The 20234-nt window shown below is 47.0% G+C and overlaps 1 protein-coding gene across 14 annotated transcripts in view; it reads right to left on the reverse strand.

Moving 5' to 3' along the window:
• The window catches only part of LOC149326047 (uncharacterized), a 264379-nt gene that overhangs the window by 20019 nt on the left and 224126 nt on the right, over positions 1-20234 (reverse strand). For 10 of the 14 annotated variants that reach the window (XR_016286186.1, XM_089562999.1, XM_089562993.1 and 7 more), the window contains 2 exons: positions 17255-17347; positions 12202-12304 (listed from right to left, as the gene is read on the reverse strand). The exons of 2 other annotated variants lie outside the window; for them this stretch is intronic. Coding sequence is in view for 10 of the 12 variants with exons in the window: in XM_089562999.1 (XP_089419125.1) it covers positions 12202-12304; positions 17255-17347 (196 nt within the window). In the remaining 2 variants the exon portion in view is untranslated. The remainder of the gene's footprint in view (positions 1-12201; positions 12305-17254; positions 17348-20234) is intronic. 2 more of the 14 variants (XR_016286187.1, XM_089562994.1) reach the window with 1 other exon arrangement.

Below are 20234 nucleotides of genomic sequence, written 5' to 3' on the forward strand. Positions count from 1 at the left end.
AAATGTTGTAAAATATTTCTTTCTTAGTTCTTCTAGTTTTATACATGAAATTAAAATGTCGTTCACTGTGAGTTCAGCACCACACATTTCACAGAGAGGTTTGTTTTGTTTGGTTAGCACAAAGTTGTGCATGAGGTGGGTGTGTCCAATGTGGAGCCGACATAAAATAACTTCGGTAAAACGTTCTTGATGCCTACATGATTGCCATTCCCCTAAAATGGGCTTAATAGAATGTAATTTGTTTTTTGCGTGCTCTTCCCATGCTGCCTGCCACTTATTTCTGAGTTTACTGTAGATAAACTTTAAGCAATCCCTGTGCGGTATGCTCACTTGTTTTATTTGACCATTCCGGGCTTGTGCAGCGCATACATCTGCTTTCTCATTGCCCACAATTCCAACATGGCTAGGAACCCAGCAGAACTTAATGTTATGCTTTTGTTTTGTGATCTTAACTATGTTATGTATGATGTTTCCTATTATGGGTTGAGCAGCATTCCTGGAGTGCAGTGCTATTATGATGCTCTTTTTGATGTTCTCTCTCACTATTTTTTCTACAGCTACAAAGATGGCATAACACTCAGCAGTAAAAACCGATGTGCATTCTGGTATAGTCGCATTATCTGTTTATTTTTTTCTTGGATTACTGCACTTCCAACATGACTTTCTGTTTCTGAGCCATCGGTACAAAACTCAAAGTAGGTGGCATACTTTTCTTGCAGTGCAAAGAATTCCTGTAATATGTACTCGTTTGGTGTTTGCTTTTTATCTAAATGTGTCATTGTGAAGTCGCATACTGAAGGCAGGCTGTACCATGGTGGCAAATATTCATTCCTTTGTGCAATATTCGGTAGGGCATCTAGTACAGTTAGCTCTTCGCATTTATCTTCAAAGCGCAGTAGTAATGGCCTGATAGAATGTGGTTTGTTGATGAATAATCTTTTAGATGGGCACTTGGTGACCACTGGATGGCAGACATGTTTCGGAAGAGAAAGGATTTTTAAGACGTATGTGCATGTAAGGACGATTCTTCGATCCTCAAGAGCGGGCTCATTAGATTCAACGTAAAGGCTGGCTAGTGGTGATGTTCTGTATGCTCCAGATGATAGGCGCAAACCAAGATTATGAATGGGGTCTAATCTTTTTAAGTAAGATGCTCTTGCCGAACCATATACTATGCACCCGTACCGTAGTCCAGCTTGGAGCGCACCAGAGGGCGATATATTTGTAAAAGGCTTGCTCTATCAGACCCCCACCGTTTCCGTGAGAGCACTTTTAAGATACTGAGGGCTTGAGAAGCTTTTTTTTTAAGGTTGTTAATGTGTGGTAGAAATGTGAGTTTCTTGTCGAAAGTTACGCCTAAATATTTGTGTTCGTTGGTAGCGCGGTTCGGTTCAGGTATAGATTGGGTTCGACCTGTAGGCCTCATCACAATGAGAACAGGACAGCAACTGTTTTTTGAGGGGAAAATTTAAATCCATTTCTGTCTGCCCAAGAACCTAGTTTATTTAGTGTGATTTGTATTTGTCTCTCACAGGTTGATATACTGGAGGACGTGCATGCTATTTGTAGGTCATCTACATAGACTGAATACATTATGGACTTGGGTATTACTTTAGCTAAGGAATTCATTTTTACTATGAAGAGTGTCGTGCTTAGAATGCACCCCTGGGGTACGCCGTTCTCTTGGTAGAAATTCCTCGAGAAAGTTGTGCCTAGGTGGCCTCTGAACGTTTGGTTGGCCAGGAAGTCGTTGAAGCAGTTCAGCACCCTGCCGCTGTGCTAGATCACGGAGGACGCCGAACCTCTACGTGGTACCGTAGGCCTTCTCCAGGTCAAAGAAGTGCTACTTGTGGATGAACGCCTCCCGAATGGTGTTTTATAGGTGGACAAGGTGATCTGTGCTCGAGCATGCTTTCTTGAACCCACATTGGTGTACGTCTAATAGTTGCCGAGATTCAAGTACGAAGGTCAGTCTAATGTTTATTACACTTTTGAAAGATTTGGCAATGCAGCTGGTGAGGGATATTGGTCTGTAACTGCTAGGACTTGTTGGTGGTTTTCCTGGTTTCAAAAAAGGTATTATGACTGCTTTTTTCCACTCGTCAGGTACTTTCCCAGTTACCCATATTTTATTAAAGAATTTCAACAGTGCCTCTACAGCAGCCTCGGAGAGATGTGCAAGCATAGCGTAATGCACATTGTCTGGTCCTGGTGCTGTCTTTTTTCCAGAAGATAATACCTCACTTAATTCTTGCAGTGTGAGAGGCTGGTTGTAATCTTCATGCATACCTGCTCCAGATGGGAATTTTTGTTTTTCCACTACTGCTTTGTGCTTCTGGAGTGTGTTTGTGTAGTTGGATGAGCTTGAGATCTCAGCACAATGCTCGCCCAATATGTTGGCCTGTTCTTCTAACGATGTTTGTGTCCCGGGTGCTGTCAAGAGCGGAAGTGTGAAAGGGGTATGGTCACCAGTGAATTTTCTTTGATGTTATTGAACTGTTTATTGAGGAGACATATTTCTGCCTAGAGGTTTTCTCTGCATTTCTTCGCACATACCGCGCTCTGGCTTTTGCCTTCTTGCAGTGGGATATCGATGGACAGCGCTCCAGGCTTTGTTTTGCTGTTTTTTTTGCTAATGTGCATTCTTGTGTCCACCACACTTTGTGTTTCTTTTGTGCAAGTCCTGTTGTTTGTGGTATAGCGAGTGTTGCGGCCGATATTGTGCATTCAGTAAACTTCTCATTAATTTCATCTGTGCTGAGGTGGTCACAAAATTCATTTTCCAGAGTGGCATTTCTTGTAAAAAGTGACCAGTCGGCGAGGTGAATTTTCCAGCGCCGTGGTCTTGTGGGGATGATTGGAGTAGACGATGAGAGCCTGATGACAGTAGGTAAATGATCACTGCCAAGGGGGTCATTTAAAACATCCCATTTAAAATCGTTAAAAAGTAATGGTGATGCGAAGGCCAGATCGAGAAAGCTCATTTTGTCTGAGCTTGGGCAACAATATGTGGTTTTTCCCGTATTTAAAAGAGAGACATTATTTGAAAGTATAAAATCTTCGATTGTTTGGCCCCTAGAGTCACAGTGTTCGCTTCCCTAAAACGGAGAGTGAGCGTTAAAATCGCCAACTACCAGAAATGGCTCCGGCAGTTCATCGATCAGGCCTTCTAGATCTTGGCATGTTATTGTGATGTGTGGGGGAAGATACAGTCGACGACCGATTTTTCGGACTCTCTAGGGACCGCGAAAACGACCGCAAAATCGGGCAGTCCGGAAAATCAAATTTCACCGAAAAAATCGCGAACTTATTTCCACTATGCCGGAGAAAGCGGCCAATTGTATTTCACACATTCTAAAGCTCCTCATGACTATATTTCGCCGCGCGAAATACCGTATAAACGCGTATAAGGGCCGCACTTTTTTTTTCCAGATTCGAGGGCCAATTTTCGGGGTGCTGCCCATACACGCGATATGCGAAAAAAAAAATTTTTTTAAGTAAAAACACACCAACCAGGGAATGAGCGACATTTATTCTACGTTCAATCGTCACTCGCGAAGTATTTAGACTCCTGAGCTGGTGCCGCGCTCTGGTGCACGCTCATGCCAAAAGAAGCCGCGCAGCATGTCCGCTGTTAATGCGTAGCCGTTGTTCCGAAATTCCATCACATAGAGGAGCAGCTCTTCTTCCAGTTCAGGAAACTCGCACGGCTTGACTCGGAAAGCGCGCTTTTTGCAGCGCCGGAGCAGATCGCGGCCGCGATGAGATCCGGCGCGCCCGAAGCGCGCTTCGATCGCGGAGGCTACGGCGTGCGCGTAGCCTCCGCGATCAAGCGCTCCGCGATCGTATTCGCGTTCCGTGTTCGGGACTAAAGACTCGGCACAGATGAGTTCCGTGAACTCAGACTACGGTTCAAGTTCGTGCGGCGGAAGACATTCAAGGACAGTACGAATTCGAAAACACGCGAGCGCAATGTGCCGACTCGCGCAGAATTTCAGCGTCGCAAGAGGCTCCCTTTAAGCTTGAATTTCGTTTTGTTTGATCAAGTTTTCGATATCTCCTGCAGTCTGAATTAATGAGGTTCCACTGTACACATTATATGGCGGCTTGGGTACTGGCGGCGAGTGCGAACGAGGTCCAAAAAATCGAGTGGTCAGTTGCGGTGCGTCCGAAATTTCAAGCGCTCTTACACATTGGCTCTACGGGCCATGTCGCGGTGCCGCGAAAAAGTCCGAATAATCAAGCATGTCCGAAAAATCAGGCGTCCGAATTTTCGGTCGTCGACTGTATACAGAACATATTGTTATGGTTTTGTAGCTGATGACGCTAACCGCAACTGCCTCAAGTTTTGTTTTCAGTTTGATTTCTTGAGCCGGGACGCCGCTTTCAATGACGACTGCGACGCCTCCCGAGAGTCTATTTGCATGCTCGCGATCATGCCTAAAAGTTTTGTAACCTTTTAAGATATTTGCATGTTGTGGACCAAGATTGGTCTCCTGAAGACATAAAGCCAGAGGCATGATTGACCCTAGAATATGTGTTATGTCACTGTAGTTGCTCAACATTCCTCTACAGTTCCACTGAACCACAAATGTCATGTCTGTGTGTTTGGGAGGTTATGGAATGGAGGGAATTTACTGTTCTCGGCCCGTTACTGGGGTTCTGTCTTTTCTTTGCTCCGGGAGTTGTATCCATCACCTCGCCAGAGGAGGACCGCGGATGTGTTGGTGTCGAGCCTCCCCCGGCCGACTCGTGGGCCGGCACTCCCTGCTTTGGAGATGCCTGGAATGGCCCTGCCACACGCAGTGGCCTGGGCAGATTTGGTTTTTGTGGAGAACGTGAAGGTGTTCTTCGCTTGGTAGAGTTGTCTCGCTTCGCTGAAAGTGATTTAATTGTGACGATCTCTTTCTCAGCCTTCCAAGAGGGACATGACCTAGAATATGTGGGATGCAAACTGCTGCTCCTTCACAGTTCTCAGGGGCATGGTCTTTTGAAGTGCATTTAGCACAAGTTATGTGGCCACGGCAGCTCTGTGACCCATGTCCATATCTTTGACAGTTGAAGCACCTTCGTGGATTTGGAACGTAATGCCATACATTTATTTTCAAGTAGCCTGCTTCAATGGACTCTGGAAGGGTGCTGGAGTTGAATGTCAGAACTATATGTTTCGTCAGGATTTCTTTGTCGTCTTTCCTTATTTTAATGCGATGCACATTTGCTACTGTACAGTGCGGAATATAGGTCGAGGTTTTTTCTGAAAATATTACCAAAAGGTCACCCCTCGACTTATATACCGGCCTTTGGCACAAACTGAATAGTCGTCTTGCAACATGTGCAAGCCGCGGACATTTTGGCATCCGCATCGTTATCGCTTCCATGCTGACGATTCTTTCCTTCCTCTTTGTCAACCAACGCGGATAAACGCTGACAGCGGTAATCGTTCTTGGCATTGTAACGTATTATTTTCGTGACAGCCCACAAAATGAGTACCAGTACTCGACGTCAATTCACCGCGGCGTTTAAAAAAAAAGTTATCGAATTCGCCGAAGAGCATGGGAACATGTCCGCCCAGCAACACTTTGGCGTCTCAGAGAAGACGCGGGGAGGACGGAGCTCGTTGTCATTCTGGGGGGCATGACTTCAACACTTCAGCCCCTGGACGTCGTGCTGAATAAGTCCTTCAAAGACCGTGAACTCTACAATCAGTGGATGGCGGGCGACAACCCTCCCACCGGCCAGTTGCGCAGGCCGCCCCTCGCTGCCCGACGATATGGTGGTGCGGGCATTCAAGAAATGTAGCAACTCATTGGACGGTACCGAGGACGACCTGCTGTGGGAGGCAGGCAGCGCGAAGCAGTCGTCTTCGGACGAGAGCTCAGGCAGCTTGGACGAACGAGGAGGCTACGAGTCTGGTGACACCAGTGAATAAAACCAAGTTTTGTGCCTCATAATTTTTATGTTGACTTTTTTGCTTCAAGGTAAGGGGGTCGACCTATATTCCGCCTCGACCTATATTCCGCATTATACGGTACATTCTGGTCACTGAGACCCTCAAGGATTTCTTCCTCAGTGAGGCAGACAAAGTCTGCTTCGGACACTGTTCAAGAAACGGTGTGGAGTTATTGAGACTGGGGTTTCCCCGACTGACATGGTGGAGAGCTTGGAAAGTTGTCCGTTGCTTTAAAGGGAAACTGAAGCACTTTTTTTGAAAATCAGGCTCGCAGCGGCGTCGTATAGTTTTTCATGCTGTATACTGGAATATCGCATCCAAATAAGGCAAAAACAAGCGCTAATTGCCTTTTTCAGCTGAAAAATGCGGCCTGTGCCGCGGGGCACATCGAGCGGCGCACCGCCGCCTGTGATTGGTCAAAGAGGTCGTGACGACACTTTGAGGACTGGAGAAGCTGCCGATGCGGATCCGGCACTGCGTTGAGTGCAGATCGCAGCTTTCCCTGGGGCTGTAAAAGCGAATATGGCGACTATTTTTTTACAGACCTCCAAAGAAAAGTATACTGCAGTTTGTTAGTTCCATGTATCACCTTAAACCAAGAAAGACGCAAGCAAATATTCTACGCCAAGCACAAGCATACACCAGCGTGAAAGACACGTATGCAGACCACGCGTAAAAGGTGCCAGTACAACCTCGGCTCGTATTCTCGGAAAGGAAAGGATGCGAACAATACTAAAGTCAATTAACACCACCTGACGCCTCCTGGCTCGCCCGAAAGAGCGTCATCCTAAAGAAAAGTACGAAAGCGCTGTGTACAAAAAATCCTGTTCTCAGTACCCGGCGTTGTAGATTCGGTAAAGAAAGTATTTCAAGGAAACGATGAAGCAGCACAAAGTTCATGTCAAAATGAGCGAAGCGCAGTGGCCAAGCGCCGCGAGGCAGGTGACCACAGGATAGTGACGCAATCATTGTGCGCTGGAAACCAAGCCAAATACGCGTACAAGGCTGCTGCTTCACTCGTGGAGCGTTCAGCAAATGCCAGAAAATATTAATCGCTGCCTCGGAAACGTTCGCCCTTCCTAGATATGCAGTTTAGGTTCAGTGAAGTAGTTGCCAACTATATGTGTGTTTAAAAGCCAAGCTAGCTGCAACTCGCCCGCTGCCACAACTTGATGAAGATACCGAGTAAGGTTGCGAAACATGGTGTTTTTTTGCAAAAACTTGGTTGGCATTCATTTCTCTCTGAAATTTGCATCCGAAATCAGAACGTTGAATGCTGTCGAAAGCTTTCATTTTATTTATTTTATTTATTTATTTACCCTAAAGACCCAGAAGAGGGCATTACATAGGGGGGGAATGATTAAAATAAAGCACACATAACAAATCAACTCATAACAAATGATGGTAAATATACAGAAGGCAGAGTTTGGGTAACATTTGGTTAAGTGCAGTATAACACATTGAAACCGCAAAATTCAACACGTTCAAACAAGTGAGTGATAATTAGGGCAAAATAAGTAACTAAAAATACAATGGCACACAAAAGAGGCTCCGGAGCTGTTCAGCACACAAGAAATGGCAAAGCAAAAAAAAGGACCGCCAAAAAGTCATGGACACGGTAAATCATCTAGCACTCTATGACGCATTTTCTGTGTTCAAAAATGTTAGTAAAGCTGTTTGAAACGATGATAATTCAGTATGGCCGACAATGCTGGATGGCAATAAGTTCCATTCATTAATTGACAAAACTAGCGGTGACTTCTGATATTTTAGTGTGCGAGCGAAAATCGGACGTACCTTATGCGCATGATCCAGGCGAGCTGAACAATGAGGCGCAGGAAAGATATGATTTCGGGAGAACGGCGTTTCGCTATAGTATAAGGTGTGAAATAATGACAACCGGGCGAACTTTCTACGTGTAGCAAGAGGTTGAAGATTGATGGCTTGCTTCATTGCTGATACGCTTTGATGACGTGAGTAGGATGACAGTATGAATCTGACGGCTTTATTTTGTACTGCTTCTAGAGCATTTGTAAGAATCGCGTGGGAGGGGTTCCATACAACAGAAGCGTATTCAACAGACGACCTGATAAGCGTTGTATAAGCGCTGTGCCGTGTTTCAGCGTTCGCAAGGGGTAGACGGCGTTTCAAGAGACCAATTTTTTTAAAGGCTTTATTAGTTATGTATTCAATGTGAGCATCCCAGGTTAAGTTCTGACTGAAAAACACTCCCAGATATTTTATACACGACACGGAGTCAATTCCACTATTATTTAACCGGTAATTATTCTGTGATGTTTCTGCTACGCTAGAGAATCTTACATGCTTAGTTTTGCTGACATTGATATCCATCTGCCACGTTGAACACCATTCAGTTAGTTCTGTTAGATCTGATTGGAGAGCTAGTGCATCAGTCGGGGAGTAGTGCATCAGTTTAATCGCTTAGCTACGATTAAACGAGATGCCACATATGAAGAGCTTCGATGCTTGCTTGCTTTGCTTTATTGTGCTTTGCTTTGCTCATTTGCTTTCTTGCTTGCTTGGTCACGTCGAATCTAGTATAAAATCACTAACTGAGCCTTGCTGTTTTCTTTCGTTAAAATTTAAGCAGCGCTAACTTTTAGGACGAATACACAGAGGACATGACAGGACGGGCGCTGACTCCAACTATGTTTATGAGCACGTTTTTCGTAGTACATACAAGAAAAGGCGACCGTGAGTGCATGCGCATCTGCGACAGACCACAAAAGGAAAGGCCAAGATGACAAAGATGACAGCAAAGGTAGATTAATGTGGGCGGCACGCATTTCGTCCCTTATTTTTAAGCAATCTGAATTCGCTGGCATGCAGGGAGACAGAAGTGGTGCTGACACACATGTCGCCTTTTGCCTTGATGAAAAATGCTTTGGATAATTCCCGAGCTAATCTATCTTTGCTCCTGCTTAGAATTTTGATTCTGCCAAGCCGTGGCTCACACTTCTCATCATTTTGGTCCTTGCAAGAACGGCAATGGGTGGGTAGATTCATGCATCCCAAACTTCGTTGATGTTCCCTGGCATGTTCGTTAACACAACGCCCTGTCTGGCCAACGTACACTTTGCCACAAGAAAGGGGGATCTCATAGACCACACCCGTGGCACACCGGACAAAAGGCTTAGCGTGTTTTGTTCCACAGCCGGCTGTTGCAGGGCGACTACTGCTGACTTTAGGGCACATCTTGGCCAGTTTACAAGGCGCAGAGAACACCATCGGGACGCCGCACTTGTTGCCCACCCTTTTTAGGTTATGGGACACCTTGTGGATGTATGGCATAACCACTGGTTTGGCGTTCCCGGGTCTTTCTTTTCTGCGTGTCTTTTTCTGCCTTCCCTTGAATTTCTGTAGGAGTGCCTCGGTCACAGCTGTCAACACGTGATAAGGAAACCCTGCTTTTCGCAGTCTTTCTACCTCGCCCCGAAAGCTCTCTTGCATCATGTGAGGGCACGACTTAGCAAGTGCGGATTCCAGAGAAAGGGTCGCAATAGCCCTCTTAACAGTTTTTGACTGGGCCGAATAAAAAGGCAAAAAATCTTTCTTGGCTCTAGGGCGGTCGCACCAGCACACACACTTTTCTCCGAGCATGATGTTCAGGCTTGCTGTCCTGTGCACATCGTCTCGCTGCCGCCTGCTGCGGCGGAGCGGCCTGTATCCTGTTCGCCGCATCCATCCGGGGCAGCCGTGGCGAGACGACAGCAGCCACCTCCGGCTGCTGTTACCGTGGCAACTACTGCAGGATCCTGGCCTGCAGTGGTCAACCGGCCCTCCTCTTCGCGGGCCTGTGGACACATAGTCCGCAGGCCATGCGAGTCGTCCCAGCGGAGACCTTCACGCCGCCTTCGGAATACCGCGGAAGACTGCTTGCACGCTGTCGGCGTGACCTCCGCTGCAAGACCTGCCTCAAGTGCATGAAGACCAGGAGACTCCTCCATAGCATGTAACTTGCAGGCGCGGGGGTCTATTTAAGGCTGGGGGGACGTGGGGACGCATTCGTCCCCTGTGTTCACTTTCCCGCATTGCACCCCCTACTGTGGTTAGCTCCCCCGCAACGCACCCTTCTCAGTTGTGTTACTCTAACAGGGGAGGGCGCTCGCGTCGCAGCGACACCAGTGCCACGGATGGCGTTTTGCTGCGCGCGCGCGGGGAGCGACGGGCTCTCTTCTCCTTGGGACCGGGAAAGGACGCGGACGCTTCGCGTTCCGCTCCGCTCTTCGCCGGCGGCGACCTCGTGTGGAAACATGTTCCCCTCAGCTCGTCCCGTCCGGCCTCGGAGTTTTTCCCTCTTGCCCTACCATGGGCGAACATTCGCTCGTAACCGTGCTGGTGAGTCGGACATCGATTCCTCAGTGTATTTTGTTGCTAGCTGGCGTTATTGTTGTTGTAGCAATAAATGCCTTGTTTGTGTCAGCCAGTGTGTCGTTCCTTTGTTCCCGCAGAGCAAGGCCCGCCGTGGTCGCCGTGCGCTCGGTAGCATACGCGACCCCGGGGTGGGGTCCGAGCGATTTTGAACCGGGTCAGCCGCGTTTAGACAGGGAGAACGGATTTATCTCCCCCTATTTTAAACCCCACAAGCTCAAAAACTGCTCTTTCGATTGCAGCCTTGGTTTTAGTATTTTGACATGAGGGGGTGCCGTGAAAAATAATACTTTGAACGGCCGCAGCAGCGTCAGCCGGAGAAAATGGCGTCCACATCGCCGCGCGCTCCTCGAAAGCGAAAGCTGACACCGAGCACGTCGGCTGGTTTCGGTTTCGTTTTTTGTGACGATAGCAGCGGTTATTAGTCAGGCAACAATGTACAAACGTCGGATTTCGGTTTCGACAGCGAGACTTCGTGTCGGGCGCCTGGAACGTCAGCGCATACTTGCATGTAAGTTGTGTTTCCATTTGCTGTGTGTTTTCTGCAGTGCATACGGTTTGTAATTGATGACAGTGGTTTATTTTTGTGCTTCAGGGTCTTCACACCGCATGGCGAAGACAGTTTGCCAAACGCTCAAGGTCGCGTCGCATTTTTCAACCAAGACGACAGCTAGGTGTCCATATCGGCACATCGCTGCGGAGTGGCACTCTAAGATTCGCTCGACCTGTCACTTTTTTTTTGACGTCCTTCACAGCGGAAGTGGTGAAGACCGTGTGCGAAAACACTAAAAAGTATGCATGGATGAAGATTCTGGACAGAAAAACATACGCTCACCGTGACAGCTCATGGAAAGAGGTGCATCCTTCGGAGATGCTAAAGTTCATTGGAATCATCATATACATGGGAATTGTTGACCTTGCATGACTACATCTCTATTGAAATGCAGGAGTAATCTATTCTGGTCTTCTGCAATCAAAAAATCATTTCCCGAAATTGCTTTTTCGTTTTTTTTTTGTTTTTTTACATAGCGGACCCGGAGGATTCAGTGGCGGCAGCATCTATTGGCAAGACTTGGAAAGTGTCCTGGCTTTTGAACCACATCAATAAAACTTACTTCATCCATCCTGATGTTCTAGAGCTCTCCTAACATGCCAAATTTGATCAGCTGGCTTTCAGGGAGCAGCTCATTCAAGAAACCTTCTGGCATGATGAGGTAAAAGAAGTCCATCTTGACAGTGAAAGCGCTCAAAAGGACAAGGACGACAGAAAAGGAAAGACATACAAAGCGCTTATTCAAAAGAAGTCCACGCCCCCGATCCTCCCATAGAATCCATTCATCACCAACAAAAAAAAAAACGGAAAAAAGAAGAAACTGCAAGCTCGGCTATCAGAGAACAAGGGAGGAACAAAGATCAAACGTTATGTGAAGTACCTGTGAAGTCTACCTCTGCTTCACATCTTCACCCCTAGTTGCTCTTCACAGTGGCACCACAGTCATGGCCCCTGACTTGACCGGCCATGGAAAGTGCAGTAATTTTTCCTCATAGCTGAAACTTGGAATAATGACAGCTATAAAGTTGTGAAACCGTTTGTATACTCCAGTTTTCCTCTAATCAAGTTCTGGCTCAGTGCAGCCGGTAATTCCTTGTTTTTGCCGTATACTTTTTTTTGTGTTTTTGGCACTCACAACTCTGCTGCTTGTTTCATTCAGAAGTGTAACTATTAAGGTACAATTTGCAATATGTGCTGGGCGTGTTAGTTCTCCACCATTAGGATCCCCTTTTCACCGGCGATGCCAGAAAAGAATAGCAGGGCCTAGCAGCCCTGGCCAGAGTGCAACAAGAAAGGCAGCACTCACAACCCAAAGTGGAGTCCGTTGGCGGAGCTGCGGACCGGATGTCGGCGTCACCAGGGGCAGCATTCTTGTCCACCCAGCACTTCCTCTGCTCGTCCCACACAATCTGCAGCAGCATCTACTGCTGAGCAGGCCGCTCTGGCCACAGACATGCACACACAGCACTCAATCTTTGACCAATTGCAGGTGTGCCCATCTGCTCGGTGGTGCCGTAGGGCGTACTTTGGCCACTACAGAGTGCCAGCACAGCATGGTTTGAGAAACACTATGACAGGGCAATTTCTGAGACAGATGCAAGTACGAGGCATACAAGTGTCTTGATGACATGCCTACAGTCAAACTTCATTAAAAGAATTGCCACATTCAACACACTTTCCTAATGAGGCGGGAGTAAGGATATGCCAATAGATAATGACTGCCAGTTTATAGATGCACCATCAAGACAAAATTGTGCACAAGAGCCTGACAGCTCATACGAGGCATTACTGGCTCCTCAGTGAAGATGCAGACTTCTTGTTTAGGGTTAACCAAGACAGTTATATAAAACTATATGTACAGTCGACGACCGATTTTTCGGACTCTCTAGGGACCGCGAAAACGACAGAAAAATCGGGCAGTCCGGAAAATCAAATTTCACCGAAAAAATCACGAACTTATTACCACTATGCCGGAGAAAGCGGCTAATTATATTGCATACATTCTAAAGCTCCTCATGACTATATTTCGCCGCGCGAAATACCGTATAAACGCGTATAAGGGCCGCACTTTTTTTTTTCCAGATTCGAGGGCCAATTTTCGGGGTGCGGCCCATACACGCGATATGCGAAAAAAAAAAATTTTTTAAGTAAAAACACACCAACCAGGGAATGAGCGACATTTATTCTACGTTCAATCGTCACTCGCGAAGTATTTAGACTCCTGAGCTGGTGCTGCGCTCTGGTGCACGCTCATGCCGAAAGAAGCCGCGCAGCATGTCCGCTGTCAACGCGTAGCCGTTGTTCCGAAATTCCATCACACAGAGGAGCAGCTCTTCTTCCAGTTCAGGAAACTCGCACGGCTTGACTCAGAAAGCGCGCTTTTTGCAGCTTGTGTTTCTCTTTTGGTTGCACCATCATCGGACGCACTTCTCGGCCACGTCGAATTTCCTGCCCGCCGCACGCTTACCGACCGCGTTCGAGAGCTAACTCCCAGCCGTGTAGCTTAAGGTGCTTGCCAACGCGCTAAAACCGTGAAGCTAGGCGGCAGCACGCGAAAGCCACTATCACGGCGAACGCGCTAACACGCATGCTAACACGCCACGAAAGGCTGGAGCTGGCGATACTGATGCCGATGTGAACAGCGGAAAATCGCGACCGAGAAAAATGTTGATGATAATGATCACGGCGCCATCCATAGACGGCACTTGGAAGCTCCGGTGCGCGTGCGTGGCCTCCGCGAACGGCGCAGCGCCGGAGCAGATCGCGGCCGCGATAAGATCCGGCGGCGCGCCCGAAGCGCGCTTCGATCGCGGAGGCCACGGCGTGCGCGTAGCCTCCGCGATCAAGCGCTCCGCGATCGTATTCGTGTTCCGTGTTCGGGACTAAAGACTCGGCACAGATGAGTTCCGTGAACTCAGACTACGGTTCAAGTTCGTGCGGCGGAAAACATTCATACGAATTCGAAAACACGTGAGCGCAATGTGCCAACTCGCGCAGAATTTCAGCGTCGCAAGAGGCTCCCTTTAAGCTTCAATTTCGTTTTGTTTGATCAAGTTTTCGATATCTCCTGCAGTCTGAATTAATGAGGTTCCACTGTACACACTATATGGCGGCTTGGGTACTGGCGGCGAGTGCGAATGAGGTCCGAAAAATCGAGTGGTCAGTTGCGGTGCGTCCGAAATTTCAAGCGCTCTTACACATTGGCTCTATGGGCCATGTCGCGGTGCCGCGAAAAAGTCCGAATAATCAAGCATGTCCGAAAAATCAGGCGTACGAATTTTCGGTCGTCGACTGTATATACAGGGTGTTTCACGTAACTTGAACCAAGGATTAAAACTGGTTGAAACCGAATGCATATTTTTTCCCCCATCATGTGGCGCTCCTCAGAACATTTCTGAAATTCCCCTTAATTAGTTAATCAGCTAAGATTCCTTAGGCAAAATTTTTAATATTTAATTTAGAGTCGCGTGTGCTTCATTACCTCTTTCGTTACCACGCCACTGTGCTTCGATCACCGTTGATCAAATTCGAAGCGCTACGGCAGCGCGACCGCGGCCGCTACGGACTTGCTGAGTCATTCGGTTTGTTGTTCGCACATTGCACTTCAACTTCCTGTTTAGTTTATATTTTTGCCAAAAAGCGGCAATTTTTGAGACGCGCTTGAAGTTGGGGTGCGGCGTCGGGCGCTCCGAACAAGCAGTCATCAACGGGAAAGGCGCTCGCTCGAAAAAAACCCGTTCCACTCAATTCCGCTGCATTTGCACCACATATTTTTGATGTATCAATTAGCACGGACCCTCACGACGATGCTGTATCGTCAGGTATTGTTTCGAAGCTCAAACTGGGCAACGAGAGCCCAGAACGCTCGCCTGTGCGTTCAGATTCCTCATTCCGGTCTGTTTGTGCGAACCGAAGCTCCTCATTATAGCCGTTACGGTGATGCGGCACCATCTAAGTTGTTCTTCAAAGACTACAGTTTCGGTTTCTGCGTAGAGTGCAATTTTCCCGTGACGCGCAAATTTTTGAAACGCCCTTGAAGCGGAGGGTACGGCACGGACGCTCCTGCATGGCATCGGGCGCGCGGACGGCGCGCGCTCGGAAAAACCTTGCTGTGCGCAATTCTACTGCGTTGACTGCAATTATTATCTATGCTACGAGTAGCAGAGTCTCTGGTGATGATTTTGCATTGTCGGATTTTGGTTCAGACGCTGTAACTGCGCAAACCGATCCCGGAACGTTGGCCTGATAGTTTCGCTTTCTTTTTCCTGTCCGCTTGTGCGGCCGCATCTGGTTTGTTGTTGAGACGGTTAGTTCCATTTTCGGCCTAGTTTGTAATTTCCCCGCCGGTCGTGCATTCTTGAAGTGCCCTTGGAGCATAGGCTTATTGCGACATAATACGCGATGAGGATGGCGTCGCGTCGAGGTCGGGCGATTCGCGCGCTCGGAAGAGTCCCGCTGCACGTGATTCTTCAGCCTCTGCAGCTGATTTTGAAGATCCTCCGAGCAGCAGTGACTCGGACGAAGATGTTGTAACTTCGGATTTCGATTCTGCAGCTACATCGCAGCTATACTTGTCGCATGCTATATATCGCAATATCGCACCTATACTTTGTTGTGTTTTATTATTTTTTTCAATTTTTGACGTAAATTAAATAAGTTTTGATTTGTATTTTTTAAAGCACGCTTACCAAGCTTTCGTTTGGCGCATAACATTACACTTGCAATTTTTTTTTTGTTGGACTGTAAAAATCATATCAAGGGCACTCTAAAACGAGCCTTTTCAAGAGGCATAAAGAAAAAAAATTCTAGCTCGAAAACTATCCAAGTTATAATTTTCAAACTTTAATGCCATGTTTTAGAAAGAATTTGAATTGTTTTGTAATTTCTAGAATTTTTTTAGTACAAGTGTTTGGAAAGTTATTGTCATATAAACACAAAACTTTTGTTCTTTTTTTATTTTTTGTTGTTTACTGATTTTTTTTTTCACAGCATTTCAAGCAGAATATGTGTTCAAATAAATTTCATTACAAAGTGCACTCTATCTCAATTATTGTTATGCATTTTATATAATTTTATCTATCACACTTTTTCTAACAAAAATTTTTGTCTGAGACATATGAAAAATGGTTGTTTTCCCGTGGTAATGAAAGAGTTAAGCTCGAGAGGGGGTTGCTAAACAACTGATCCAGTTTTTTGCAGCAATATATCTTTTATGTGGTCCTTTTTCCCAGCATTTAAAGAAAGCCCGCGAAATATGAAACCGTACTGTAGTCCCAAGTTCACCGTCTTGAAAGTGCACCCATCAACCGCCCATTCAGATGGGGCTTCCATTGAACATGGGCAAAACCAAAAAAAAAAGGAAGGGAAAGCAGTGCATTCCAAGAGCTGAGTGGTGGCCGCTCACTTGGGCACGGTCAGCGCACACGTTTCGTTTGTTTGGAACATGGTTGGGAGCGATGGAATATGGTAGCGCACGAGATCAGACACATGGATTTTTTTATAATTCGCGGGCTTTCTTTAAACGCCTAAAGAAAGGACCACGTAGGAGGTATGTTGCTGCAAAAAACTGGATCGGTTCTTTCTTAACCCTCTCTACAACTTAGTGAACATGCGTGACCCTAAAGTGAATAATAGCAAATTCGCATAATTAATCTTAGCTAATGAACTAATTAAGCGGAATTAAAAAATACTCTGAGGAGGGCCACATGACGGGAAACGCCTACGGTTTCACCCAGCTCCGGTGAGCCATTTTTATTAAATCCTTGGTTCATGTTGCGTGAATGTCTACATTTATAACATATATTCTTATACACGCATATATTATTTGCTTCAAAATGATGGCAGCCCATCCTTATGTGGTATGGATGTCTGGCACACAGCAGCAGAGCTCATCCTCTGAGATTATTCACCCTGCCTTTCACAGTGGCTGGTTGAAAATAAGAGCCTCCAACTTCATCTGATGGGCCCCTGTTTCCCATACTGACGTTTTGTGAAAAAACTGCCACTTCTTTCATGGGACGGAGATAAGCAGCGCTTCAAGAACTTGGCTGACATCTCCCCAAGCTGGGAATCAACCTGGTGCCAACCTGCTGCTCTGGGGAACACCTGCGGCAGGCATCTCCCGTTGGCGCTGTGGATATCCTCCAGCATACCTGCCATCCCAGGGGGGGCTAAACACTGTCCCCTGCCTTTGTTGTGTGCGCAAGGTGGAGTAACATTTGCATAGTCTGACCAATTCCTTTGACCATAACTGGGAGTGAAAAAATGTCGATGGGACTGAGGAAGCTTACACACGAGCAGATGCCAACTGCAATGCCACACCCACAACAAGAAGCAGGCAAGCAAGGCCGAATACGCACATCAGGGTCCTTATCATCGGGCAGGATCATCTGGTTGGGGCCCCTGGGAAGCAGCTTCCCAAATATGCCCCCCAGCCAACTCTTGCCCGCCACCTGCGCATCACCAACAACACAAGAAAGACTTCACACTCCCCAGGCTCTTGGCAGCATGTCCCCTTAGCTGGAGGAATACCAAAATCACGCATGACTACTAAGCACACTCACAGAAAATTTAACACCAGCAACACAGGTGAATCTAATCATGTCATTAAACACCAAAATAAGGCCAGAATGTTCCCCCAGCAAATATTTACACCAACAACATCACCTCATTTACAGTCACTATTTGCCCTTCTTTAATTTTGCACAAAAAGCATCAAAATGTAGTGGTCAACCCTATTCTCAATTTTTCCACAAAAGAAAAAAAAATGGATAGTATCAGCAAAAGCTGACACAATTCCTTTTTTTTTCACACATTTTGGTTCAAGAACCTGGCAGACAAAAAAGCACTTTTGGTTATGTACAGTAGCACAAGTGAAAGTTTGTCTCAGGTATAAAACCTCCCCAAAGCTTCCCCAGTTGAGGTTAGCCCATGCTTGCAAAGTGGACCCCTACTGAAACACACAATAAACAACTACATTAGGAAGACATTTTAAGCTGAGACACAATTCCTGGACTTGAAGGAATACAGTCGACTCCCGATAATTCGAAGCCGCTTAATTGGAATTTTCGGTTAATTACAAGAGATGTGGTGGTCCCGACTGTTTTATATGTAATTCTATGAAAATATCGCTCAATAATTCCAAGTTGGAAAGCTTAGAGTGTCGTTTAATTAGAAGTTATTTTTCAATCGAGAATCACGGCGATTACCATTTTGATATTATCACGGTTGTCAGCACAACCGCTTTGAAACGAAAAAGATACACCGATGCCATCGTAAGCGCCCGCAGCGCCGCTAAACTCGAAGTGGTGAGATTAGGCTTAGCGCGTGCTGACAAGTCGCGATGCGACAGCGTCACTAGGCTCATTTCTTTGCTGCGACCAGTCTCTCTCTCGTTCGTTCTGCGGTTGGTTCCACGTCAAGGAGGATCTCGTCGAGTGCAATTTGGACTGTTGTTTTGACTTGGCATGCAGCAGTTCTACCAGTCATGACGACTCGTGGAAATTATTGCACGCTTGACTTGGCGACGAAAGTGGAGATTTTGAGAGAAGTTGAAAAGGGAGGCACCGCCAAGCAAGACATCGGTCGGAAGTATGGCATTAAGCCTAACACCCTTTCCAACTTTATTAAGAAGAAACGTTCAATCCTGGATGCGTTTGAGCACGACACATTCAAGATGTCACGGAAACGAATGCGCACAGGCGCCCATCCAGAGCTTGAGAAGGCCCTGCTGGTATGGATTAGGGAAGCACGCAATAACAAACTTCCTCTCAGCAGTGAGATCGTCGCAGCGAAAGCCCAATCACTCGCAACAATGTTGGGGATTGAAGAGTTTGCCTCGTCTGATGGATGGCTCACACGATTTAAGGATCGCCACGACCTGGTGTTCAAGAGCGTCTGCGGTGAGAGGGTGTTTGTAAACGCGGAAACATGCTCGACATGGAAAGATGAGAGAAGCTCCCCGAGTACTTGGCCGAGTACGAACCGAAAAACATATTTAATGCAGACGAGACTGCTCTCTTTTACCGGCTTCTGCCCGGGAAGACTTTTAAAGCCGACGACTGTGCCGGGGGCAAACGGAGCAAGGAGAGGGTGTCTGTGCTTCTCGCGGCCAATATGACTGGCACAGAAAAATGTCGCCTGCTTGTGGTGGGGAAGGCCGCCAAACCAAGGTGCTTTAAAGGTGTGAAGACACTTCCTGTCGACTACGCGTTGAATAGAAAGGCGTGGATGACCTCAGATTTATTCAAAGATTGGCTGATGAAGCTGGATCGAAAATTTGTGCCGTCCAACCGGAAAGTGCTCTTTCTTGTGGGCCAGTGCAGTGCGCACATTCATGTGCCGACCTTGAGCGCTATACGCCTTGCATTCTTGCCTGCGAATACAACGTCTGTCCTGCAGCCCATGGACCAGGGCATAATAAAAAATGTGAAGGTCCTCTACAGGAAGCATCTGCTTGAGCGCATGACTTTGTGCATGGACAACTCCTCACAGTACGAGGTGAGTTTGCTTAGCGCCATTCACATGCTAGCGCGAGCGTGGGATCGCGTCAGAAAAGAGACGGTTGCGAACTGCTTCAGGGTTTGCGGCTTTGTGGCAGCTGCTTCGGAAGATGCCTCTCCTTGTACTACATCGGGGGAAGAACAAACAGGCGAGCTCAACAGCGCCGATTTTGGCGCTGCTCTGGGTGGCGTTCCCTTCGAAGACTTTGTCGCTGCGGACAGTGAAGTCGAAACGTGCGGGGCTCTTACGGACTGCGAAATTCTGCAGATTGTTCGGCCCAGCGAATCTCTTGACGAGAGTGACGTGGACGACAACATCGAAGATGAGCCGCGACCAAGGGCTGCCGATGCAGCGGCGGGCCTCGGTGTTGTGGAGCGCTTTTTCGCTGCAGAAAGTAACTCGGCGGCAGCATTTAAGCATATCTATAGTCTGCTGCACGATTCACTAAGCAGAAGCAGCGAAAGGTTACGGACTGTTTCTCGTGATCTGACGTGATTTCACTGCAAATAAAGATAATTTTTTTGGTGCCTCCTGCTTAATTGGAAGTTTTTTGGCGTCCCCGTGAACTTCGTATTAACGGGAGTAGACTGTACAAGCTGATCAGCTACGATTTTGATGAGTCCTTCAACACTGACACTAGCATTAAGTATGATGGCAATTAAGTATGATGAGCGTTCACTTGGCAACACAGTAAACGCTCAGCTGGAAGACTGAAAAAATTGAAATTAGGTTTTACAGGGGTGATAAACCAACTGAGGCTATGAGGGGCTCTGAAAATTCAAATTAATTTGAACTGACAACACTGCTGGTGACAAAGGGTATACTACGTTTTATCTG

Source organism: Amblyomma mixtum, chromosome 10 (assembly GCF_055824585.1).
Source record: "Amblyomma mixtum isolate Tamu chromosome 10, ASM5582458v1, whole genome shotgun sequence".
Lineage (NCBI taxonomy): Eukaryota > Metazoa > Arthropoda > Arachnida > Ixodida > Ixodidae > Amblyomma > Amblyomma mixtum.